The sequence below is a fragment of the Centruroides vittatus genome, unplaced genomic scaffold (genome assembly GCF_030686945.1).
Source record: "Centruroides vittatus isolate TY-2023 unplaced genomic scaffold, ASM3068694v2 contig_349, whole genome shotgun sequence".
Taxonomy (NCBI): Eukaryota; Metazoa; Arthropoda; class Arachnida; order Scorpiones; family Buthidae; genus Centruroides; species Centruroides vittatus.
In genome coordinates, this window is record NW_027122172.1 from 3,199,284 (window position 1) to 3,226,594 (window position 27,311).

The 27,311-nt window shown below is 31.8% G+C and overlaps 1 protein-coding gene across 3 annotated transcripts in view; it reads left to right on the top strand.

Annotated features, from left to right (window-relative positions):
* The window catches only part of Mvl (Malvolio), a 60,785-nt gene extending 33,707 nt beyond the window's left edge, over positions 1-27,078 (top strand). For 2 of the 3 annotated variants that reach the window (XM_067269341.1, XM_067269342.1), the window contains 8 exons: positions 10,792-10,836; positions 10,922-10,960; positions 14,233-14,352; positions 15,382-15,605; positions 15,672-15,828; positions 17,295-17,345; positions 18,370-18,487; positions 26,431-27,078. In XM_067269341.1, the coding sequence (XP_067125442.1) occupies positions 10,792-10,836; positions 10,922-10,960; positions 14,233-14,352; positions 15,382-15,605; positions 15,672-15,828; positions 17,295-17,345; positions 18,370-18,487; positions 26,431-26,450 (774 nt within the window). In that variant the 3' untranslated portion in view covers positions 26,451-27,078. Of the gene's footprint in view, positions 1-10,791; positions 10,837-10,921; positions 10,961-14,232; positions 14,353-15,381; positions 15,606-15,671; positions 15,829-17,294; positions 17,346-18,369; positions 18,488-25,333; positions 25,992-26,430 lie in introns of those variants that run through there. The other variant, XM_067269343.1, reaches the window with a different exon arrangement.
* The last annotated feature ends 233 nt before the right edge of the window (positions 27,079-27,311 follow it).

Consider the following 27,311-nt stretch of genomic DNA (forward strand, 5'->3'; position numbering starts at 1 on the left):
CACCTTGATGCTGAAAACGTTTAAATTTAATCAAAAACAAACGTTTTCGGCCCACTCCATGAGCCATCGTCAGGCTAACTACATTCGAATACAATTTCGAACAAGCAATTTCAAATTGAAATAAACTACAAAAAAAAAAGAACTCACGCGCTACGCTGGATAACGTAAACTAAAACTAATATAAACAACATAGAAAATAATAAAATAAAATATGTCAATGTTACATGTGTACATTGTAAAAATCTATAGTCTATAGTTCTCTAGGCAATCCTTTTGCCGTATCTAATGTATTCCTGTGACTTTTTTAATTAAAAACTTCCAAGCTGATGGTAAAATCGCCGCATCCTTGTAATTTAAGCATTTTTTGGTTAAGCCGGACTTATAAATTTCACATTTTTCGGTTGTAGCCGCAAGTGTCGGCGAATGTATCGGTGTTAAGATCCTGGCTTCATCCCATTTCACCACGGACCCCTCAGTCTGCGCCATTTTTGCTAACGTTGTTGTGCATTTACCCTTCGCCACGTCATATCTGTGTTCCTTAATCCTTTTACTTAGGCTTCTCGTCGTGACCCCGATGTATTCTTTATCAATCTTTAACTGGTCGTTGCTGTACGGTATCGAGTACACACCTGGTTGTTCACTCGGTCTAATTGCATCTTTGTCGTTCCTTAGTAGCCTATATATCGAGGGAGCTCTTTTGTATACAATAGTGCTGTTCATGCGGCCCGCAATACCTTCCATGACCGATGATAGACGTTTATTATACGTGAATTTCGTGATACCGTTTGTCAGATCTCGTTTTTTCTTGTTTACTTTAGGATTCCTGTAAGCGGCAATCAAACGTTCAACAGTTCTTGGACCAAATCCCAACACCTTAGCCACTTGCCTGATTCTATCCAGCTCTCGCATCGTATCGAGTATGTTAGAGCAATACTGAAACGCTCTTCTAATTAAAGCTCTAAACGCTGAGAGCTTATAAGTAATAGGATCATTCGATGTTGACGGTATATACAGTGGGTCGTGTGTAGGTTTGATATACACCTTCGTATCTATTGACCCGTTCCTAAATGCAATACTAATGTCCAAAAAATGTAATTTGTCGCTACTAACTTGCTCCAAGCTCAGCTTTAGGCCATGATCGTTGGAATTCATGTCACTTAAGAATTGTTGTATTCTTGCGTGGTTCCTCCATATAACCAGCACATCGTCCACGTACCTTTTATACATGATTATGTGCCATTCTTAACAAATTACAAGGATGCGGCGATTTTACCATCAGCTTGGAAGTTTTTAATTAAAAAAGTCACAGGAATACATTAGATACGGCAAAAGGATTGCCTAGAGAACTATAGACTATAGATTTTTACAATGTACACATGTAACATTGACATATTTTATTTTATTATTTTCTATGTTGTTTATATTAGTTTTAGTTTACGTTATCCAGCGTAGCGCGTGAGTTCTTTTTTTTTTTTGTAGTTTATTTCAATTTGAAATTGCTTGTTCGAAATTGTATTCGAATGTAGTTAGCCTGACGATGGCTCATGGAGTGGGCCGAAAACGTTTGTTTTTGATTAAATTTAAACGTTTTCAGCATCAAGGTGTTTTTTGTCTTATGATTTAATAGAGTCTGAGTGAAGTTAGACGTATAAAATAATATTAATCCTAATTTTTATTTATATAAAATTACAGAATGACATGCCGATAGATTTTGAGGCATTTCAACTTATTTACTGTTGGCCATAAAAACATTAAACAGTGATATACGAGTTATCCTTGACTTCGAACCTTTCGCGATTCGAGACGAAAATCTTCCATTCAACACCTCGTGTAGACAAACTGGGTTTGTAGCAAGACATACAAACAATTTTGGGAAGATAGATTTTTGTAATAAATTCATTACATTTCTTTATCAAATTAAATTGGAAAAAATAATGCTTATTATATATACCGTTGTATTACTATTATTTTAATATAAAAAGTGAATTGTAATTTATCTTATTGTTAAATACATCAAAGTAAAACTAAAATGTAATTGATTATAAAACAACCATTACAACCATTGTTCAGTTAAATTTTTTTATAATTTGTATTCTACTAATGTATAAATCTACTTCCCCTCACCATCAGGAAATTTTACTACTGTTAATCAATTCATTACTTTTGATAATTTATCACCACGAGATAAAAAATCTGTTAAATTTGGAAATTTCTTACAAGAGATGCATTTATCATACAAAAATCATAATTTTGGAAGTTGGGAATGTCATAGTAAGGTATCTGAAATTTTATTTAACTTATATAAAAAGTACAACATAATTTATTACAAGGAGGAAATATTGAATTTAATTTTTTAAACTTAACCGAAGTAATAATGTACATAAAAATTCCATCATTTGACATTGAAAAGTTGGGCGTACCTAAATCCTCAAAAATTGACAAAAAATGGACAGATAGAAATTTTATTTTTTTAGTGGAATTACAATTATTTAGACATCGAACTTCTTGGGTGTCTAAGATTGGATAATATTTAAAAAATTGTTATTACCACAAATATTTTATAAAGAAATGTTCTTTTTGCGATATTCTATTTTACGAACAATTCTTAATTAAACAAAAACAGATATTTTCAAAATGAATACATTGTATAGGTATTTAATAAATAAGTAAGAAATATAATTTAGATAATTATTATATTGAACTATTTCGTATTAGAACAAATTGTAAAAATTATTAATGCAAATTAATTTAATAATTAGAAAGAATATATTAAACTTTGCCTTACTGTTATAATTATTATTTCAAGTTGTTGTGTTTTAATTTACTCGACAAATTTTTATTTTAAAAAATTACCGGTGCAACTTATTTTCTAATAATAAAATATTGATATCAAATTGTCATGTTTTAAATTTACTGAAAATATTAGTATAAGCAAATATTCTCAACCGCGATATTTTTAAATTTAAGTGAAAATAAAAAAGTAATTTTCATTAGAAGTTTCAACATGATGAATTGAAAGTATATATCTAGTTGATATATTTTAAAAAGAAATTTAGTTACCAGCCTGCAAAAATTGAATCATTTTAACTTACTCAATAATTTTTATTCATTTAATAATTAATACAGAAACTTTACCTTATTGTCAAAATAAAATGAATTTAATTCAAATTTGTAATTAGAAAATTAATTTTGTGATCAAATATTGTTAAAATAAAATTAATTTAATTCAAATTTATAAAAACATTTAATAATTAATTTAAATTTGTGATCAGTATGTCTCATGAAATTAATTTTGTGATCAGTGCTACTCAAACCACTACTACTAATATAGTATGGAATTGACCATATTTGATCTTTTCCTAGGCTTGTGCAAAACCTCCTGCAGGACTCAGTTCTTGTCTTGTTAATATTTGCTTTATATTCCCTGAATTGTTTTAGGTACTCCTGCCTAAGGGTTTCTTTCCTGTTTGTGTCAACTTCTCTTCTAAATTTATTTCTCGTTTTCCTGAGTGTTCTCCGCTGTGCCGTAAGATCTGCCGTCCACCATGGAGTAGTATGTTTTACTGTCCTAACCGTTGTGGCATGATGGTAAGCTGAATATATGATTTTATGTAATTCTTCCACTTTGTTGTCTAGTTCCGTAGTATTTTGTATGTTGACTATGTTCTCACAGTTCCAGTTTCTCTTAATGTGATTTTTGTATTTATCCCAATTGGTGTTTTGTTTAATTGTATAGCTCTTTTGTATCCCAGTTACCATAATATTAATGTCTATATAGTTATGATCACTTGCCCTGTGATCATCCAGTGTGTTGCACTGAATGTTGAAACTATTAAGATGGCTATTGGCTAGACATACATCTATCCAACTCTCTCCTGTAGTTGACGTAAAGGTTGGGAGTGTACTTGTGTTTAATGACACCATGTTGAGGCTATTCATTAGTTCTACCAATTTAGTTCCTCTTGGATCTTCTTTTGGACTGTGCCAAATCGAGGACTTGGCATTAAAATCCCCTGTTATCAATATTGGAAAGTTTTTCAGATGTTGTACAGTTTTGTTGAGTTCTTCTAGTGATTCTGAGATTTCTTCAGATGGGGAACAGTAAAATGAAATCATAATTATCGATATATTTTGGTGATTTATCATGATGGTGGTAAAATTCCTATTAGTGTGATTACTCAATTTTTGAGCATTGAGATTTTTATTTAGATTAACAAAGCCAGATTTTGGGTTTTCGCTTGGATCAATGTTTCTTGTTTTCCTCGATCATCATGCAAATTTCCTTTTGTTTTAAACTAGATATTGGTTAAAATTAATGTCAATGATCGATTGAAGAGAATATATTTAAGGTAAACCGCTATATAACATCATTTATTGTTAAGTCGAGAAACGGGTCAGCCGTAACGGTTTGTGAAACCAATTTTGATTATATTATTGTCTACATCGACTTATTCAACAGAATTTCCGATAGATTCACAGAAGAAGAATGTCCATTTCGAAATTTTACGAATTTCGTGAGATATTTGTAACAGGAGTAACTGGATCTTTGGGAAAGGCAAGCATTTCTACGTCGTACGTTTTATACACAGATAATGTATTTAGTGTATTTTCCCATACATTGCTATTCTCTTGTCGTAGCAATATGGCTCTTGAAGAGCTAATATATTTGCTTGATACTTGTTTGCGATGAACAGTGCTTCAGAGGTAGCAGCCTTGCTATGTTGAGTGTTAATTTGTATCACTTTAATTTTACCCTGTGTATTTGTAGTTGACTGAGTACTATTATTATTTAGATTACTCCCCATAGTTTGTTAACTGTACTTTCCTTGTTTTAAATCTCTGTAATATTTCACAACTTTTATGAAATGCATTGTGATTTGTTGGGATTTTACGATTTGGAGGTTGGTTGCTGTTGTATTTGCAACAATTTATGCAACAGGGTGTGCTGTTTTTATTCTGGCGCTCTGTATGTTTGTGAGCCTTTGTACAGTGGCTGCATCTTGTGTCCTCTTGGCATTCACTTGCAAAGTGATTAAACCCGCAGCAGCGGAAGCATCTTATCTGTAATACTACTAAACTAGAGCCTTATACCCCGTTCGCACCGAGCATTTCAATCTAGATTGTGAGCAAGGTCAGGGACTATGTCTTGGTGCACTCTCTCTCGACCGAAACGAGGTTTAACGCGATCGATTCAAGAGAGTTCTTGAAACTATATGCAGTCATAAGAGAGATCCCACAATCCCACACACGCGAGAAAATACAAGATGGCTGTGGAACACGTGTCGGGCTATGGACAGCGAAATAAAAAGGTTATTGTATTTCGAGAGATGATGACATCTGTCTATTATCAGCAGTGCCATTCGGGGTGAAAAATTTCTCTGCCTAAAAAAAGGAAAAAAAAAGTCGACAGCACTAATATACTATTGTTACCTGGTCTTCGTCCAGGGCTCGTTACGTTCCAAATATGCCACTGATTATTAGATATATCGCAAGAAAAGGTATTGTATTTATTTCTAGCCAAAACTTCCATTTTGTTTGTCAGTGATTGTCAGGGAAAAATTTTCTGCTAGCGAACCCTTTTTTAACTATTTCGAATATCACCACTGTATACAGGAATTAGAGTTGCCAGTTTTTGGGGTCAATTTCTCTGCCTCCAAACACTATAGTAATTCTGAATATCTTATTCAAAAAATAATTGTTTTCTTGAGTAGTGTGCAAAATTTCAGCTTTTTCAATAAAGGGGTTGCCGAAATATGAGCAATTGAAAAGTGCAAAACTGCAAAAAAAAAAAAAAAAGCTGTATTTTTCTTCTTTTCTTCGTCTGACACTGCAGACAATTGTTCAGAAAAACTGAGTATAGAAAGCTCAAATTTTAAACTTAATCCATTCATGTTATCAGTGAGCTGCTTGCAAAACTTCTGGGTTGCTAGGTCAAAGCTCACAGGGATTCCTCATAGAGCTATTTTACTTTTATCACTTAATTTTATGTTTGTAGGGATAAAATTGTATCAAAATGAGTGATTTTTATTTAAAATTTGTGAAAAAGGACTGACGAATTTACAATTTAAAAAATGTAATAGAGACTAAAAATGTCTTCACTTATCACGTGTCCAATCACCAGGAACAACAGTCTTCCACAGCAGAGACAACTTCTCTTTAGAGGCTATGCCTCTGCAAAAAAATTTATTTAAATTTATTTAAAATGTTATCTGGGATAACAAAAGCTTAAATTTATTTCAATTAAAACTTTTTATAACAATTTTACTAAATGCTGTGTTGAAAGCATTCAGTCGGCAGTTGCTGTTGAGTGCCAACCAAAATATAAATCATCATCGTAGGTCTTGATATAATAACACAATCATTAACTAAAAAACAAATGATATCCAAATAAAAATACCCGAGATGTAAAAAAGTTAGGAAAATTTAGATGACAGTCAAAGTTTTTTTAAGGAGTTTTTCTTTGGTAAAAATAGGCTTGGCACTTCAAAGTAAAATGTAGAAAATAATAATAAAAACTGCTTCAAAGTGTCAAGCTTATCTTTACTAAAGAAAAACTCCTAAGAAAAGAACTTTGACTCTCATCAAAATTTTCATAATTTTTATGCAGGTACTCCTCACTTTACGACCGAGTTCCGATATTTTTATTCAAATGTGTCTACTTATATTAAATATAATGTGTTTTGTATGGATTTATTAAAGACTACTGATAGGACGACAGATCTCATTGCCTCTAAAAAAATCTAACAATGAGTTGCATAACTTTCCTAGAAAAAAAATTTAAAATTGTAGTGGCATCATCTGTTATGAGATTTTGTTAAAAAAACTTTTAGTATTTATTAATTATTATAAAATGGCAAAAGCTTAATTTTGAAGGTAAAGATGAGTTTAAAAAAATTCTAAATGCTAATAACAAGTAAAAATCTTCATTAAGTCTGACCCCACTCGAGATATGCCACGACGACCTACGTCGTTAAGCGAATTGGTCGATAAGCGAGGAGCTTGTGCCGGGAATATAGGATCGTTGTAAAATTATACAAATTATGACAACAAACTTCAAATTTATTCATAAAAAGACTATTATAGTAACGCTATTAGCCTATTATAGTATGCTTAGTGCGCATTTCACCATTCGCCACCGACCGACACTCATGCCGAAAAAGGGAATTCCCCGAATTGCAGGTCGAAACTCGATTGGTCGTAAGTGCGAGTGGTTGTTAAGCAGATAGGTCGTAAAGTGAGGAGTACGTGTACTTAGTGAAATTATTTTACTCCGACGATTTTATTTGGTTTAAAACATCCATTGATCAGAGATATGACAAATACTTTGACTGATATCATTTATGAAAACTAGCATTTGCAATTTTTTTCCTACAAATTAGCAGTTTTTATCCATTTCCTATAAAGTTTTCCATAAATGTCTAACTTCATGCACAAATAGAATAGGTATTTTTGAGAATAGTTATAAAATTTATTATACACAATTTAATACTAAAATTCAAAAAATTAAATGTTTACAAATATATAACTTTAATTTTAAAATTGTTGTAAAAATCTAAAAATTCCAAAGAAAATACCCCAATAAAAAAAAGGCGCAAACTTGATGGTTACATTTTTAAACTGTACGTAAAAAATGAAGTAATTATTACTGACAGTATACCTGTTATGAGTTTTTATGTATTGATCATTTATTTTTCTATTTTCTTTTTTATTATTTTAACAGATTGTTCATTTTTATTATATGCATGTGTTATTTTAATCTTATTATCCCTAAATGCTCTTTAATTTGACATTTTAATAGTCTGTCTGTTTTTCCAATGTACAAATGTTCATTTTATCGCATTCAAATTTGTTTCACCAACCATTTTATAATATTAATGTTTTGTTTTAATGACATAAAAGTTATATTATTAGTTCCAGAAATAAAATTTGACTGTATTTTGAAGACATTCAAAGTTTTTAATTAATTAATATATGGAAATATAAAGTACTTATTATTATTACTAAAGTCCATAATTTCAACATTAATTAACATAAAAAATTTTTCATACCATTTCATTAATAATTTATATGGATAATTATTCAAAAGCATTTTAAATATTGTGTCTACTACTTTTTACTTTCCTGACTGTTATATATAACAGAGGAAAAGTATGGTGATCAGTCAAAAAATTGTCCCAAAATTTTGTTTTTGAACTCAGGACCTTGAAATGTTGAGAAATGCAAAATTTGGTGGTTTTTCCATATATATATGGATGTTAGTGTGTATGTGTGGGACATGGTTTTATTCACCCACTTTGAAGGACAATAACTCCTGTATCCGTTGTCGTAAACTTCTGAAATTTTGCAGGGAGATTTGATGCTAGTAAATTTGGTGGTTAAAGGTCAAGGGTTTGGAGAGATAGGGGGAATCGTGTGGCATATCTCGAGTGGGGTCAGACTTAATGAAGATTTTTACTTGTTATTAGCATTTAGAATTTTTTTAAACTCATCTTTACCTTCAAAATTAAGCTTTTGCCATTTTATAATAATTAATAAATACTAAAAGTTTTTTTAACAAAATCTCATAACAGATGATGCCACTACAATTTTAAATTTTTTTTCTAGGAAAGTTATGCAACTCATTGTTAGATTTTTTTAGAGGCAATGAGATCTGTCGTCCTATCAGTAGTCTTTAATAAATCCATACAAAACACATTATATTTAATATAAGTAGACACATTTGAATAAAAATATATGTACGTATTTTTAAAATTTATCTTTTTAATATTTATTAGTTTAACTTCTCTTTCTCTCTCCCTTTTTTAAGTGTTTTTATTGTGTGGGCCTTTATTTTAAGCTCACTACAGATTCAGCCAAACTAAAATGGGAGTGGCTGTTTTACCTAAATTTATATAATTTATATGTTTATATCATACAGTACTTGAAATTGTACAAGGTTTAGGATCCTAGCTAGTACAGAATTACAAGTAAAGGAACTAAACAGTTTTGACAAACATGTATTTTTTTTTTTGTCTGTCTAAGGTTCCTAATAGGGATTGCAATTGTTGGAACCCTCGTCCAGCAATCCAGCTGGATCCAGTGCATTCTTTGGCCTGCTGGATCCAGCGCTGCGAATCCACAAATACTCAATTAACTTTCTAAATAATGGTGCAAAAGTCTACGTTGTCAGTGTTGCCGCTTTGCTAACTACTAGACTGCTACTAATTACTTGCTCACTACTTTACTAACACTAATAATTAAATTACTTATAAATAAACTGTACCTTTATCAATCCAGCAAAATTTAATAAAATAATAGCATATTCAATCGCTTTTAACGATCTTCCTCAGTTATAAAAAAATAAAACATTAACTATAGAACATAAAATATGTTTCGAATAAATATAAAAAGAATAGTGCTTAATTACATCCCATTTTTAAACAAGATACATAGATGTACTGCCAGGTCTAATAATTTTCGCATTGATATACCGACGTAATCCCACTGTTTTCAAACTTTTAAGAAACGATAAAAAGAAAGAGGATCGGAATTCGACAACGGGTATATATTCAGTGCCTTTACACAACCAACGTTTCAATTCCAAGCTTGTTTGTGTGGGTGCAACGATGCGCAGTTTAAAACAAAGGCTCAACGAGCACAAATATGCAATCAGTAAGAACCTTGACAACACTGCGCTGGCATCATACGCCAGACAGAAGGATGTTAACGTCCAATGGGATCAAGCAGCAATTATAAAAACGATGACGAATAAGCAAACGGTCAAACATCTTGAGAGATTGGAAATCTGCAAGGCACACATGGCAACTGGTTGTATGAACCATAGAGATGCGGACTCATTGTCTACCACGTGGAGATCCTTTTACATTAATTAATGTTATTAACGGACGATGCTGGTTTCGTTGTTATATCTTACATTTTTTTTCATTTTCGCTATTTATTTTGTTTATTTATCTATATTTTGTCCGCTTGGGCATTTTCCGTTAATTTTTATATTTATTCCAAACACATTTTATGTTCTATTTTTTTGTTAACGGGGGAAGATCGTTAAAAATGATTGAAAACGTTATTATTTTATTAAATTTTGCTGGATTGATAAAGGTGCAGTTTATTTAACTTATTCTACTTGCAGTACATAGTTTTTATATACTTATAAATAACTACAGACTAATAGGAAGAGCCAATATAAGAAAACTGGTAAGACCGATAGCCACTTAGCCACTGATTATCCGTCTTTACATTATTATAATATAATATATTAATATAAATTAATCAGTAGAATTACCTTTGCTATTATTTAACTTAAAGATTACATTGTAATTATAATCTAACTAAACATTTAAAGTTAATTATCTCTATCTCAAGTGTTAAACCGAACCAAAGTTAAGTTTACTCTCTAAATGTGTAAGAAGTTTTACTGATTTATAGTGACCAGTCTAAATAATAAAAGCTTCTTAAGTATTTTTAAAAAATGTTTTATTTCTTTAAAAAAACCATAAATTGCTGGATAGATAGATAACACTTTATTGCACCAAAAATACATCCGCGCTGGATCCAGCTAGAATGATTTTGGTCCAGCAAAAATCCAGCTGGATTGAAAACACTGCTGGATTGCAATCCCTAGTTCCTAATAATGTCAAGGTCCTGAACAAAGCCTAGTCTGTCTATGCTCTAAAATCTTTGGCAGATTGGTATCTTAACAGTTTGTCCATCTAACTAATTTAGCCATATTACATCAATTATATTATTATAAAATAACTTGTATAACAAAAATTATTATATTTTTATTTTTAGTGGCAAATATGCAACAGCAGTCATATTAATCAAAATTCTTTCCCTGTAAGTTTTTTATGACAATAATTGATTAAATTTTCAATATTAAGTTTAAATATTTTATATTAATATATGCATTTAAATTTTATAGAATTCTAATAAAACTGTGGATGCTAATATCTATAAAGCTGTAAGTAAAATTTTTTACCAAATTTGTCTTGTTTATATTGCGTTATGGGTTGTTTCACAAATCTCAGCCAGGAACCATGCATTGATGGAGTGTGGCTCCACAATATTGAAAGGGAGTTTGAAATGTTCTTTGAATCTCATTATATTCATATAACTTGTACCCTTCATAAATTAACATAGATTAGTCCTTGCTACTGTATGGGCTGTCAGACTACCACAGAATGGTCACCTGACAGCCCGTATCTGTCGTATATTTAGACAAAATGCATTGTTTTTACCCATCACTCCGCGCCCAATTCCACGGAGACTCTTGTGCAATCATAGGAATGTGATTTCAATCTTGGAAAGGTCAGGTGTGTATTCTATCCTGTTAGAGAACATAGCAACTGGGGCACACATCTTCTAGATAGGGGGGCAAACATCAGAATGCTGTCTAGCTGTTTATCTGAACACCAACATTCTGTCGAGATGGGAAGGTGTGACACTGAGTTGTCCGAGATGGTGTTACAGCATCACCACACTCTGCTTTGGGACCATTCTGTGTTGCTTAGGCACTGTGGAGAAAAGAAGCTGGTGCATATTTGGGAGTCCCTTTTCACCAGGTTATTGTTCCCATGCAATTCCCCACCTTCAAATTGCCTGGAATTTGGATCAGCGTTTATAAGCTATTAAATAATTATGATTAACCATGTTCCTCCACTGTCCCCACACCCTCTACCATCTCCGTGAGTTTAGGCACATACGTGTAGATGTTACACAATTTTCAAAAATAAGTCTTTAAAAACTTTTCGTTCTAAAAGTTTTTTATATTCTATTCAGTTAATGCTGTTCCTGTTTGTAATTTAAAATCTGTTCGAAAAAACGTTTGTACAGAAATAAAATATTCCTTAATGCCTTTTTTATGTGAGTTTTTCTCCTTGTGCACGTACAATTGTCAGCATGACGTCGACCCTACCTATTTACGTTACTTTACAAGAATCAATCATAGTTAATAAATTGTCATTGTTGCAATTTATGTCATTTTTGATTTACTTTTTGTATCATTAATTTGACTGATGATATTATGATAGTAATTTTAGATTTTAGAACAAGAATGTTAAATTTCTAAACTGTAATTAATTGTATTTTCATTTTGATTAGCTGAAAGAGGTAAAGTGCATTGGATATTTTGTGGGATGATCAAAAAGTACAGTAGAGCATCGATTATCCAAATACCGATCAACCGAAACATCGGGTAACCGAAAGCGTTCCGGTCGGCAAATTCAAATTTCCGACGATGCTGTGGCACTGAAATATTTGGTATTCCATATCATGGGTTCTTCCCAGTATGTCTAAATAAATAAATAAATAAAAATATTTGGTATTATTATTATCCAATATTATTTTTGTTGGTGTGCGTATTTTAGCTGGCAGCAGTGGCGCGACCATGAGAGGGCAATGAGATAAAATAACTCGTTGTTATTCTATGGGTACGTTCGTAAAGTCAAACGAGTTAAACGCATTAGTAACAAATTGGTCAAAAAGTAGTAGTCTCGCTCAGTGCGCATGCTCTGCAGTGATGATGTTTCGAATGAAACTCTAACGAAGTTAATGAAGGGAAGAGTTAGTTTACTTCGTTAAGAAAATGATGCCCGATGATATCAATGTTTCTAAATCTACTCGAGTGTTTAAATTGTGAATTAAAAGGTGAAATGATAGAAATAACTGTCCACCCGAAGCAATCTAAGAAAAATATTTCGGATAAAGCTGCACTAGCAACGTTCATATCTTCGATTTTACAAACAGCCATTTAGTTATAAATGAATTGGTCGAAAAGTCTAATGAAATCAGAGTAACGATGATGTCATTCTTGTTTCTCATTCGACTTTACAAATATACTTTATCTCATTGATCGGAATATTTTTTTGTACATGATCGGTTATCCAAACAACCCGAGTTCCGAATTGTTTTGGATAATCAATGCTCTACTGTAATTTTAAAAAAGCCAATAAAAAAGACAAATACTTTTATTATGGAAATGAAATCATATAGGATTTAATCTGTATGCAATATGCTATTTCTCAACAAAACTACTTTGTCTGTTCAGATATTTATTGCAATGTGTAATGAGTTTGTTCATTTCATTTAAAAAATTCCTGTTTCTGTTGCCATGGCCACCCAATGATGACAGCTTTTACTTCTTCAGTAGCAAAACAGTGATCTATGTATTGCTTCAAAAGTAGGAAAACATACCAACCTGTTCAGTTCTTATTTTTATTTATCTATTCTAGTGGCATCGATTTGTGTTATCGAGTGGCCTGAATGTCCTCCATGGCTTTCATTATACATTTTGTTGTCCATTTGCAAACCTCTGACACCATTATATAACATCTCAATAGGACATGATATCATTCCTATATGCTTTAGGTTAAGGTTTGACTAGTTGACAATGGATTTCAGCAGGTGGAACCTTTTTAGTCCAAAAAATTGAATAACTGCTTGGACTTATTGCAAGATCACTTTTCTAATCTTGTAATTATTTGCAAATGCTAAATTACAAATATCCCATGCTCTTGCATCATTCTAAGGTTAATGTTACCCTTGGTACACAAAATGGCAGCTCATCTCCAATTCCAGCAATCAGAAGATGACAGAACAGTGGGATGCACATTCTAACCTAACCTAACCTATTCTAATAATTTGGTTGCTAATAATTATGGTAATTTATTAGAATGGGTGAGGTTAGAACATGCGTCCCCACCATTCCCTGTCTTCAGATTGCTGGAATCGGAGACGAGCCGCCATTTTGTATACCTAGGGTAACGTTAACCCATTCTAATTGTTCAGTATTGCTAATCTAGATCATTACTAACTACCTACATTAGAGTTATATTTGATAGTGCTTTAGTTTTTAAACTGTTGGCTTTTAAAGTTATTTTTTTGATCATATCACTTATGTTCTTTTAGATGATATCAGAGATATCTGTCAAAATAGGCTATTATTTCTAAGAAAACATTAGCCTAATTTCAATACAAAACATTATAATTAGGCATACTAACATATTTAGACTTGTATCTCTCATAACAGATAGAAGTGTTGCATGTTTAATAGTTATTTAATATTGTGTGCAATTACTGTTTAATCCGTGTTGTTGCCAAAGTCATTGTGAGAAATTTCATGCTATTCACACAATGAATTTGTGCACGTATTTTATAAAATGTAATTCTCTTGCATTTTTTCTTCTTCATTCTATTTAATGATTTCATAATTTGTGTGTTATATATTAAAAACAGGGCGTATTTTTGGAATGTCAATTCGGACAAATTCCAATGTATATATGGGCAGTAGGTATTCTTGCTGCAGGACAAAGTTCAACAATGACAGGAACATATGCTGGACAGTTTGTAATGGAAGTAAGTAATGAAAATTAATACATATTTATATTAACGATATATGTGGTAGCTATTTAGCTGTAAATATTGATATAGATAAACTTCTTTATTGATATTAAGGATTTTATCCATTAAATTTTATTAATAGTCATAAGAATTTTTATTTTAGATAAGTACAGTATGTTATGTATTAATTAATAAAACATGTAATATGGTAGTGTGTCGATTATCCAAACATTGACTAACAAAAATTGATTACAGAGACTACTAATTCCAGAAATTACAAAGTTTTTACACAACAACGATTCTCGGCTATATTCTTTAGTCCACTATTGAGCTATCTTATTATCAACAATAGTGTTAGGTATTATTTATTATGGTACAAACAGAACAGTGTGATTAGTGAGTCACCTAATGCATTAAATTTCTATGCCTTAACCTTTTTATTATTACTGTACTAGAATTAAAATTAATATTTATAGTTTATTTAAGGTATTTTTCTTTTTATTCTTTCCTATTGAATGTGATCGGTTATCTGAAATTGTTCCATTCCAATTATTTCGGATAATTGATGCTCTACTGTAAGTTACCATCTTAGTATTGAACAATTCAAAATGAAAGTATAATCATAATGTTTGCCTAGTTATTATGATTGTTACGTCTACACTCTTATTTTTCTGCCGACAACCAAAACTTGGTCGAGCCTACATATCCATTGCATGCAGCTTATACACGCATGCGGCTTACACACACATAAATACTGTAATTACAACTCTGCAAATTATTTACAGGTAAATTAACTTTATTTCGATATGATGATGATCATTATGTTATCCATGCATGCATACATACATACATACATGTTGATCAGCAAATGAAATAAGTTTATAGAAAATGATATAATAGTAGTAAACATATATTTGTTACATTAAGTAATGCATAGTTCCAATAAACAATTCCTCACAAATAACAAAAAATTTAAAACATACAAAAGTATTGTGTATTTTTCTCCCTTTTTTTTTTATAATTATTGTTGAATTTATTTTTTAGGGTTTCTTAAATTTACATTGGGCAAGATGGAAAAGAGTCTTGTTGACAAGAACAATAGCCATTTTACCAACTCTTTTTGTTGCAACCTATAGTGAAATAAATCAATTGTCGAACATGAACGACTGGTTGAATGCCCTCATGAGTCTACAGTTACCGTTTGCCCTTCTTCCGACAATCACTTTTACGTCATCCGCACGTATCATGAATGATTTTGCTAATGGAAAGTAAGTGTTAAAAGATATTTTAAAATTTTTAAATTAAATTTATAATAATTATTATTTATATTTTAGAATAAATAAAATTTTAGCGAGTTTAATATCCGCAATTATCATTGGAGTCAACTTTTATGCGGCTAGTGAATTTATTGCAAAATTACCGAACTTTTGGCCCATATATCTCGGAATATCAATATTTATAATATTTTATGTGATGTTTGTGTTATATTTGGTGAGTTTTAAAACATTTATCATTGTTATTTTTTATAAAATTATAATTTTATATACTATTACAAGAATGTATTTGTGACTATGTCAACATGTTGAATAATTAAAAATTTATTCAAATAATTTAATTTAATATTAGGCCAATAGCATAAAAGATTGAAGAGTAGTAAATACTGCAATAAGATTTACAACAAAGGTTACATGTACAGTACAATTTTACATTCACAAAGAAAGATTATTTGCATAATGCAGCATTGAAGAACTACATATAACAATTTCTATACATTGTCTCATAGACACACTCTCTTACTGGCTCATAGACACACTCTCTTAGGCTCTTAGTGGCTAATGCCACTTGTCGTGTTTTTTATTTATTACTAATAGAAATATCTGAGTACCTACACACAAATATTTTCCTTGATGATACGTAATGATATTTAAACTGGAAGGCAGCTAATAATCAATTAAAATGTACCAAATCAAAGTTGATGCACTCCAGTACTATCAATAAGATTAATTCAACAATCTACATTATTTTTGTGGATTGACCGAAATGCCGGTTACACTGCAACTAAAACATAAAATTAATCAGATCTAACAAAACTAGTTGTTAAATAAATGTTAAAGAAAACATTCTTCTCAGTACAATAAAATAATAACATTGTAATTTGACTGAATTAAAATTGGGAAGAAAGTTACTTTACAGTGCAATAAAACAATTAGAGGATTATTGACATTAGTTGTAGTAGTTAGTCAGTGTGGGCTGTACTGACTGTTTATCCTCCCCAAATTTAAAAATAACACCTTCCTCTCAAATTTCACGCAAAGCAGATATTAATTGGTGTGAATTGAGATAATTTACAGTGAGTTTCTAAAATTTGGTGTTTATTTTTACATTTTTGGATCCAATTGCAATAAAATAAAAAAATGCACTTTCTGCATTCCACGAGTATTTTACATTGTTAGAAAGAAGACAAGATGCAGAAATTAAATGTATAATCATAGGTTATGATGTTAAGGCTACTAAGGCCGCGAACGCCTGCGGACGCCGCCAGAGGTCTAGCGCGGGGGTGACGTCGGCGACATCGTGGAATTCCCGCCTTTTTCCTTTGGCGCCTAACGAGAACTGACCGCTTCGATCTGTCGAGGACTATAGTGCCCAACGACCACAGCCTACAATGTAATGCTGACAGTTTCAGGGTTTTAGAATAAATCTCGTTTGTTATTTTGCATACCCTCTAGAGAGAGATGTATAACCTAACTTAAACAGGCATGCTGGTTTTTACCATACAGAAATATCTGATTTTATGGTCTCTCCTGGATAAACCAACATGCCAAACAATCTGCAAACATATGGTAAAAATTATTTGTTAACAAGTTAAAGAAAAAAATTAGTATATGTTATAATTACAATAAAAATAATTTATGTTAGTTTAGTATTATATTCATTTTATATCTATTTTATTTCAGACATTATGTTTCTTTGTATCTTTGGGATGTCAAAGACTTACGCAGATTCCAGTAAGTTGTTTGTTTTGGATTATTTTGTTATTAATTTCTATTAAACAAAAGTTATCTTGATATCAAGTTTACACTCAAGGCAATCTGATTTAATATAACTAAATTTTTGATTATATTACATTAATGTTATCAAGTATTAGAATCGGATTGCCGTAAAATCTGTTAGTGAAGAGGTTTGCTTTAAGTGCACTTAAATGAAAAAGTAGATTAAGAAACTTCATTCTTTGTAAATAACTGATGAAACTTAAAATGAAATATAAGAATATACAGCAACTGTTTCTGTGTAGAACTAAACTAAAAGTAGTATGACATAAAATATTTAAAAATGCTTTGTAAGCATAGAAAGTAAAAATAATTTTCACATATTTTTGATAAACTATTTTTTTTAAATTACTCAAAAAATTCAGTAAATGATAGGCCGGAATTTTCACTGATCCATATTGTAAAAGTGTCTCAAAGTATTACGAACTGCAAAAACAGGAAAAATAAACTTGTCAAACAGGAATTAAAAAATTCATAGTTTTTGATACTCTAAAGCAGTGACTCCCAAACTTTTTCGACCACTACACTCTTGGTTCCATAAACTTATAACCGATGCCCTCAACCCATCTTCCCTTGCGTGAGAAAGGCTTGGAAATATTCTTAGAAAAACTTTTCTACAAACCTCACATTTTGTGTCGTACCATACGTTGTTCTCCACATCTAAACACAATATTTCTTCTCACCCATTTTAACAGAGGAAAGAGAAAGGGTGTCAGTGATCCCAACACTTGTCTATGGTCACTGTTCAGTATCCTGCCTCCAGCGCCCCTTGCCACCCACTTGCTTCATTTTGCCCCCTAGATTTACTCACCACCCTCGAGCAGTAATGCCCACTTTGGGAACCACTGCTCTAAAGTTTTTAAAAGTACTAGCATTGTCAGGTATTTAGAATAAATCAATGAAATAAGAACTGTACTTATTCCATTTAGAGTGTCTTACAAAATGACAATACTTCTGTGTTAATTAAATTATTCTATTTCAGTATATAGGACGATTTTTTGAAGAAAAATATAGTCTAGAATCATTTACCAGTAACAGATCTATATCTATATATGGAGAAGGAAGTGTGCAGTTGAGCAGTCGTCAAGACTCAAATAAAGGTTAGTGATTTATATTAATTTCACCAAAATCTAATAAATTTAGTTTTGTTCAATCAAAAAAACTCATTGGATAATTAATATCAAATCTAAATATTATTGTTGTGGGGAGAATGGAAACATTGGAAATTTATTATTAGAAAATACATATTGAGGAATTGGGTTTTAATTATACAGTCAAACCTGTTTTTATGCGGGGGATAGGGACCGCATTAAAAAAAACGCATTAAAAAAAAATCGCACGAAACTTTACGAGGGGCTATAAAAAATAGTTTTCGCAACACAATTAAAAAAATATTTTTTATGCGGTGAATAGGGACCGCATAAAAAAAGTCTCGCGTAGAAAATAACTCGAAACCGTACGAAATAGAATTTATTGACAACAGATGTCAGCACTTGACTGCATCGTCTGATCTATCGTCTGTTTTACATATTTTTGTCCAGGTGGTGTTTTGTTGACTTAAAAAGTAAATAATTTCATTTTTCGCATATTCATGCAATAATATTACTATAATAAGTGCATTTATGCTATAATAAGTTTATTTAGCTATGATAAGTCAACGTGAGACATGACGAATCGCACGAGACTAGTCGCAAACTATACCGCACAAATAAAAAAATCGCACAAAAAAAACCGCACAAATTAAAAATTCGCATTAAAAAATCGCACATAAAAAGAGCGCATAAAAACAGGTTTGACTGTATTACTCAGTATTATTATTTTGGGTAGTTTTATCTGTTTACAGGTTTATTGATAAGTCTGTAAACAGTACTGAACTTTCCAGTAAAGAAAAGTACTATTATAGAAAATATAAGTAAAGAAAATACATTAAACAAAGCAACACTTCTTCATCTGAATCTTAAATTATTAAAACAAAATAAATGTATATGTTAGTAATATTATGATTAGTATACTATCTGTACTAATCATACATTCATTATAAGGTGTCGGAGTTTGATCTTTCAGTGTTTGAAGAATGCCATAGTATACATGCAGTCAATTAAGTGAGGCGGCCCACCAGTGGCTAAGTAGTCTTTGTTCCCCAAACACTGGAAGTTCGGTCGTGGGTTTGCACCTCGCTCGGATGGGCTGGCCACGTGGAGTTTTCTGCGTTTTCTCCGCGTCTGTAACGTCTAAATAGGGGCCAGTTTCCCTTAAAAAGACGTCCCAGAAGGCATTCCCCTAGGCAGATCGCCCAAGTGTCGCATTGCCGTAACTAAACAAACAATTAAGTGAGGCACCTAACTAAAATAATGTAAAGCACATTAATAATAATAAATTGTAGTGCAGATCAAGACAGCATCATGAGATAACATGAATAACTAGGGTTGGGCCAGTGTATTTGTGTCAAGTACATTTTAAAATAATGGAATATTCCTTTTTTCAATTGATATCATATCGTTTATGTTAAAAATAATAATTTACGAATGTGAAACAATGCAATAAATAAAGTATCACATTCTATCATGTTTCATCGTTATTTCTTTCAAAAATCAGCTCATTATTGTATATAGTTTTACAGTTAAATTTTACTTTCTTATTTGCTGTTTCAAATTAATGGATTATTTTTCTTTCACCTTATATACAATTTGTATATATTAATATATTGATGTCAGTTTTAATTAACATTGTGTTGAGCCTGCTTTAGCCTTAATTACAGCCTTTATTCAATGAGGCATTGATTCAATTAGTTTCTCACACTGATCAGTAGTAGTGTTGTTCCAAACAGACCTCACCACTTCCATCAACTCATTTTTAGTTGATGATCAAAGTGTTTGCACCCTTTATTTTGTAATGTTCCACATGCTTTAAATTGGGTTGAGGTTGGGAAATTGCCTGGCCAAGTCAGAACACTACATGTTTGCTGCCGAAACATTTCTTCACAGTTTTTGAAGTATGAGCTGGGACAAATTCTTGATGAAACATGAAATCATCACCACCAAAAAGATCTTTCACTGATGATATAAGAAAATATTCCAGAATTTCTTTGTATATATCATAATTGACAGTTGTGCTGTTGGTGCCTACTACAGTGAAGCATCCCCATACCATTACACTTTGTGGATGTTTAACAGAATGTTTTAAATGGCTTAGATCACTGATTTCTCCTTTTCTATGCCAAACATAAGATCCCTCATCACCATATGTAACACAATACTTTTCTTGTCCTGTGTTCTTTTCTCTTTTGCCTAGAGCAAACTTTTCCTACGTTGTGATTTATTTAAATTTTTGGTGCACGAGATTGAAATCCTACTTCTCTCAATCTTCACCATGCTGTAGGTCTAGATGACTTGATTCTATAATCATTCCATACTTTTAAATTGATTCCTAATGGTCACCTACTGTAACACTTTATCATCTTGTTGAGTTGGGACTTGTTTCTGTCCACAGTTTCATCTTTTATTGATCAAATTATTAATGTCATAGTGTCTTACTATTTTAGAAACAATTCCTTGACTAATGTGAAATGTTCTGGCTATTTCACTTTGAATTTTTCCTGTGTTTTTCATCCCAGTTATTTGTTGCTTAATATCATTAGATAAGTTGTGTTTGGAAGACATTTTGTAATATTATTTTGATGGAGGTTTTTTGTTGTTTTTGTCACTAATATCCCATCATTTTGAAACAGCAGGTAAGAAAGTAAATTTTAATTGTAAAAGAACTATACACAATAATAAAATAAAACATGATAAAATGTGATACTTTATTAATTACATTGTTTCACATTTGTAACACTATTATTTTTAGCATGAATGCCGTGAAATCAATTAAAAAAAGGAATATTCCATTATTTTGAAATTCAGTTGTATATACAGGTATACCTCGCCTTATGTCGGTAATTGGTTCCGGGAGAGGCAACGTAAGTCGAATTTTCTTGTGTGGTCACGACGTAAGTCGAAACTACGGTGGAAAACGCCAATAATGAGCACTTAAGACCTCTAAATAAGACGACGACACAGAAACACAGATGTTTTCGTGTTTCGTTCTCTAGGATTTATGATGATTATATTAACATTTACTGTAATTGCACATACTTTAATATGATTTTATGTGCTTTTAACGGTTTTCTAGTGATATTACGACTTCGGTATTTGTGGCGGACGGATGTAAAGTCGAATAAAATCTCTTAAACTTGATTTTTATTTTTCCGTATACTTTTTTGACAAACGACATAACTCGAGGTATACCTGTATAAAGTTGCATTAACACGAAATGTTACAAGTTAATTTATTTTTACAGGAACTGTTAAAATGACACTTAGAATTCCAACTGATATCTTTTGAACAACATTTACATTTTTTTTTATTGATACATGACATGCCCCAAAATTTGCTCTCTCTTTGGATGGCTGTAATTACAAGAAATACTGTATGTCAGCAAAGATGTTGGAAATTATAAACTTGTGAGCATAAAGCTGCTCAAGTGGGCTTTTTTTAGTGCCCAGACAAGTTAATGTAGATAACAATTGCCGAGACATCACCAAACCGACACCCGTTTGTCAATGTGATGTCAGATCGGAATTGGGCTCTGCTCTTCTTCCTCAATGTGATCGAGATGGCAGATTATTGTATGTATGTGTGATAAAAATTTCTTCACGTTATGTTCATAATTCTAGAACATGTTCTGGTCTTTTTTTTAAATATTCATGATACAAAATTTGTTTTAGTGGCCATTTCTGTAAAATCACATGTTCTGGTCCTTCTTTTTCAGTCTTTGATCCTAACATATACACACAGAACAATTCAAAGCAAACTGAGAAAACAAGAAAGTGGATCCCTAGCCACAATACTAACTCATCAGTTGATTCATGTATAAATCACAAGGTTTTTGCTATACAATTGCTTAGGTATATTTTCTACAGACTCGGCGACAGTGGACAAAAATTTGCACATTTTGTACTAATCCGGTTACTCTGTTTTTGCAGACAATAGAATCCTAGACAGTCATATTAATCTTGGGGCTTTATCTGAACATTAGTACAGTCCCTCAAAATCTAGAGATACTTCACAAGCAGGTCGGAAAGGTCGGTGACCGGTGTAGGTCCCGACCTTTCCGACTACATGGATCACTATCATAAATGTTTTAAAAATCATTAAATTTTTAAAAAATTTATGATAGTGCTACAAACATACAAACATCTATAGAATAACAATCGTAAAAGTTTCATTTTACTTTATTAATATGAAATTCACTTGTTAAGTTTTTGGATTCTTGGCTATTTTCCACAAACGACGACAATTGCTCTCACATTATTTATTGATAATAGTTATTAGGAGTTTTTATTCGAATCTAAAACCAAACAAGTGAAAAAAAGCAACCAAGCATTTTGCGTTCCTTTTGTAATACTTCACGTAACCTTGAGTTGATCACAGACCACTAGTTGGCAACTGCTGGTACAGACAGTTGTCTCAAGATGATGAGAAATAATGACCAAAAATATAACTCTGGGAGTCTAATATTTATTCTTATTGGTAATACCAAAGTTTTGTTATCCAATGCAACAGGAGGTTACATTGCATTTTTGAAAAGCATACAAATACATTGGATGCTAGTCGCCTATGCATTTACATATAGTTTGATCAGGGGCAGATCTACGTAGGGACTAATAGGGGTTAAGCTCTGGGCCCACAAAAATTGAATTATTATCATAAGAAATAAAATATTAAAAGTTTGTGTTTTTTTTTATATGAGAAATAGTTTGTCATTGAATACCATTTCATAAATTGATATTGATATTACTAAAAATGAATTTTAAACCATTAAAGATTCTTAATCTAACAAAAAATGGGGCCCCATTGAACTTCAATAAGCCCTAGGCCCACCCAAGTTTGATGTTCTAATATGGAATATAAGCCTCCCATTGTCTTTGGTATTACAAAAATAGTTAAAACTAAGTTTTGATATCCAAAGTTCTGTGGCATGTCTGTCTTAATCCTATATTTCATCTCTACATTTGTGTAACATTTCAATATGGAATAGTCAATCTGGTTAATCAATTGCAGAGAAAAAATATTCTTTGGCCAACTCTTGCTTTGCTGTTTTCGTGTGTCTTATTGTCAGATCTCTCGTTGACATATTTTTGTAGTCTGTTCTTGATTCATCTGCATTGTGCATTCAATCAGCCTGTTAACGTATTGGGAAATGTGCATGATTTTGATGGTCAAGAGGAATTGTTCCATAATTTTCTCATGAAACTAGTGGCCCAGTGGCCCACTTCATAGGCATCGTGTAGTTGAGCACATTCTCATTGATAAACCTGTCACTCGTGCCAACAGTTACATGAATATTGCCGTTATTCCTGTTCGGCCGTGCGTAGGCCACGAACGGGACCTCCAAATGTATCGTTTGGAATCTCTCGAGTGCAAGAATCTAACTGATTTTGATGTTCTTTGGTTAATCCTTTAGTATATATGACATTTGGCAATATAGGTCTTGCTGTGAAAATCCACGAGTGCCCATCAGTACTTGCTCTCAATTGTAACCTTTGATTGATTCTTATCTGTGTGACCTTCCTTGTTGTTAAAAATCACTAAGGTGTCTTTCCTCAGTGATGTAAGGATGACAACTTGTGTCCTCTATATCATATGCATTCTTGGCTATCCTGCATGGCATTCTACTCTTCTTGAAAAATAATTTATTCCAGATTCTCTTTGTTTTCATCTTCACTCTGCAATTGTATGTTGATTCATCACTCTTCTGTACAATTGCAAAGAGAGAATTTTTACATGATAATCATGAGGTGATTCTTCCTCTTGGTTGCTTGGTTACATACCAGCCACCATATTGGACTGTTCTGCACAATGGTTTATGGTGATTGACATACTGCAAGTCAAATGCAATATGTGCAAATCATCAGTTCAGATGATGTGCTGTTCTCAAGTGTGAGACACTAGACGTAAGACCTTCTCTTCAAGTTTTTTTAAACAACAATCTCGGCAACTGTACCAGCAAGGTGAGAGCCCATAGGTAAACTTATTTTGTGTCTTTAGAATTTTCTATTAAATGTATAATTTACTCGGTAGAGGATTATGTTTAACATTTCGGAGACGTACAGTATCTATACTGTAGGACATTCTTTTAAAGGTATCAATCTTGAAAAGTTCTTACTTTGAGTAGAAGGTGGCAAGCTTGATTCTCACCGACAGATATAGTTTTTCAAAATCAAAGGTCTCTAGTCTATCTTCCTCCAAGGCTAAAGTATTCAAAAGAGACGAAAATAGATTTCCTACTATTTGTTAATTGTGCAATTGGAAAATATGTTAAGCATGCAATGTGTGATCCATTCCAATTTAAAGTTAGAACCGTATACTTTTGCAGAGTGGGGAATGTTCCAACCAACTTTACAATTTTTGGATACATTAAAACCCCTAGTTTCTAAAACAACTATTAAGTAATGTTGGATTTGTAACGAGACAACATCAGTATGCTTCATTAGAAATTCGGCATTACTCGGAAAAAGAAAATCAGTTTTATAAAGACTATTAATCTATTATAATATAAAATAAGTAATGTTAGATTGGTAAGATATTCTGTGAAGCTTACAGTTCATTCTCAATTATCCAGAACCCCAGAAGTAAGTACTGCCAGCTAATTAAATTTCTCATTTAACTTACATTTTACATCGTAAGCTCATACAAATCCGTGCACGAGCATTGTTAAATGAAAGTTTTATCGTCGGTATTCAAACCCAATGTGTACCGCTTCTTTCGAGCTGGATAATCAAGAGTCTACTGTATATATTAAGATTTTCTGTAGTCTACGTTGCTTTTAATATATATATATATGTGTGTGTGTGTATATAAAGCAAAATATAAATAAAACATTGTTCTTATGTTTACTTCTTACAGATTGAACTTCCCTAATACTGTTTATGGTAGATGGATTAAAGCATTTAGCATCAAAGGGAACAAAAATTGTTTATATAAAAGTGCACTTATTGAATAGTCTTTCACTTTGAAATATTTATAAAATAGTGGAGAAATATACATGAGAACAAATGTAAAGAAATAGTAATAATCTGAAAATCTAATTATGTATTAATTGTAAAAATCAATTTATTTATTTATTTATATACTTTAATATCAAATTTTATTACGGTCACACAATTTTGGCAGTTTTAAACTGGAATTTGTCATTCGAGATCTTGCATTCTCGACGATAAATTATTTTTGTTGCCGTCTCGTTTATAGATCCGTTCGGATAAGAACGGGTCGTTCCGACGGACAAAAAAAAAAGGCCTTCTTAATGCTCGGATATAGCATTAGTAGTTTAATAACTTTGTCAATAAATCTGGAAGAGTTAATTCATTTTATTGATGAAGTTGTTCATTTAAAGTAGATTCTATTGTGATATAAGATTTGTTATATTTTTTAATTTAAAATTTGTTCTAATAAATAAGTTAAATTGCTTCAAAAATATTTAATTTACTGAAAGATTCTTCAAAATTACAACTTTTTGATAGACATTATTTCAAAAGTAAGATTGACGGACGGACAAGACAGAAAACACGTCGGCCCGTCACTTTAAAGAACCGAGTTCTAATCCTCGAAAACTTTTTGCTGGCATTTCACTTAGATTTGACGGGTGACGAACAGTGGGCCTGGCCAAATCTGAGACAAGCACAGAGTTCTCTTAATACCAACATGGTGTAAAAAACAAAAAAGAAAGTGCTTTACTCTATTGCATTTAACACTATTATAATTAGAACAAATTTTATAAAAGATTATCAATAGTGACATGCACTCAAAGTGTAGAAAATATAGAAATAATTTTATATAATAATGTGCCTTAAATTGTAACTTACAAAACTGTAGTAAAAAATATATAATGTATATGGAATGTATTAATATATTATATTCACAAAAATATATATAAGAAAATTAATAAATTATTTTTTATATTAATCGACAAATACTGCTCGATTTATAATAATATTGCTTTACAGGATGTTGGCCATGCTGCTGAACTTACAAAACACGAAAAATCTATGTTCAATCGACGGAAATGAGTGACAAAAAAGTATTGTACTCATTATCTAGAATCTCGGATATATATTTTTTAAGCACTTCAGACAACAACTTAAATTTATCACACGTTAAAACCGATAAATTCGAATTTGTCGTATACGGTCGACTCCGCATAAGTCGACACCCGGATAACTCGTCACCGGTCGGTTACGTAGTGAATTTTTTGCGGTCCCGGCCGACTTACGTAGGCAATAACGTTATTAACGTTAAAAAACTCGGTTTACTCGACATCGTTTAACTCGTCACCGCAGGATAAATCAACATACTTTTTCTGTTTCACACTTTTTAGAATTCTGATAAGTCGACTCCCCCCCGCCCCCCGAAAAAGGAGTTCGCACCACACGGCTTATTGTACGGTGCGAACTCGTTTTTTTGGGAGGAGAGTCGACTTATTGGACGTCAAAAAAGTGCAAAACAGAAAAATTACGTCGATTTATGCAGTGGCGACGAGTTAAACGATGTCGAGTAAACCGAATTTTTTAACGTCGATAACATTATTGCCTAATTAAGTCGGCCGGGACCGCAAAAAGCCGACCAATTAACCTACGGCGACGAGTTATCCGGGTGTCGACTTATGCGGAGTCGACCGTAGTTTAATTAATATAAATCATTTATATTAATTAAATTAGTTAAAATAGATCTATATAATTATACACAAATTTTTATAGGATCTCGGAAATTATTCCTGTGATATAATAAGACGTGCAATACGTTAATAGTCAAATTATGATTATTTTCACAAATAATAGTGAAAAATAGAAAGATCATTTTTTTAATTGACTGTTATTTTAAAAAGTTT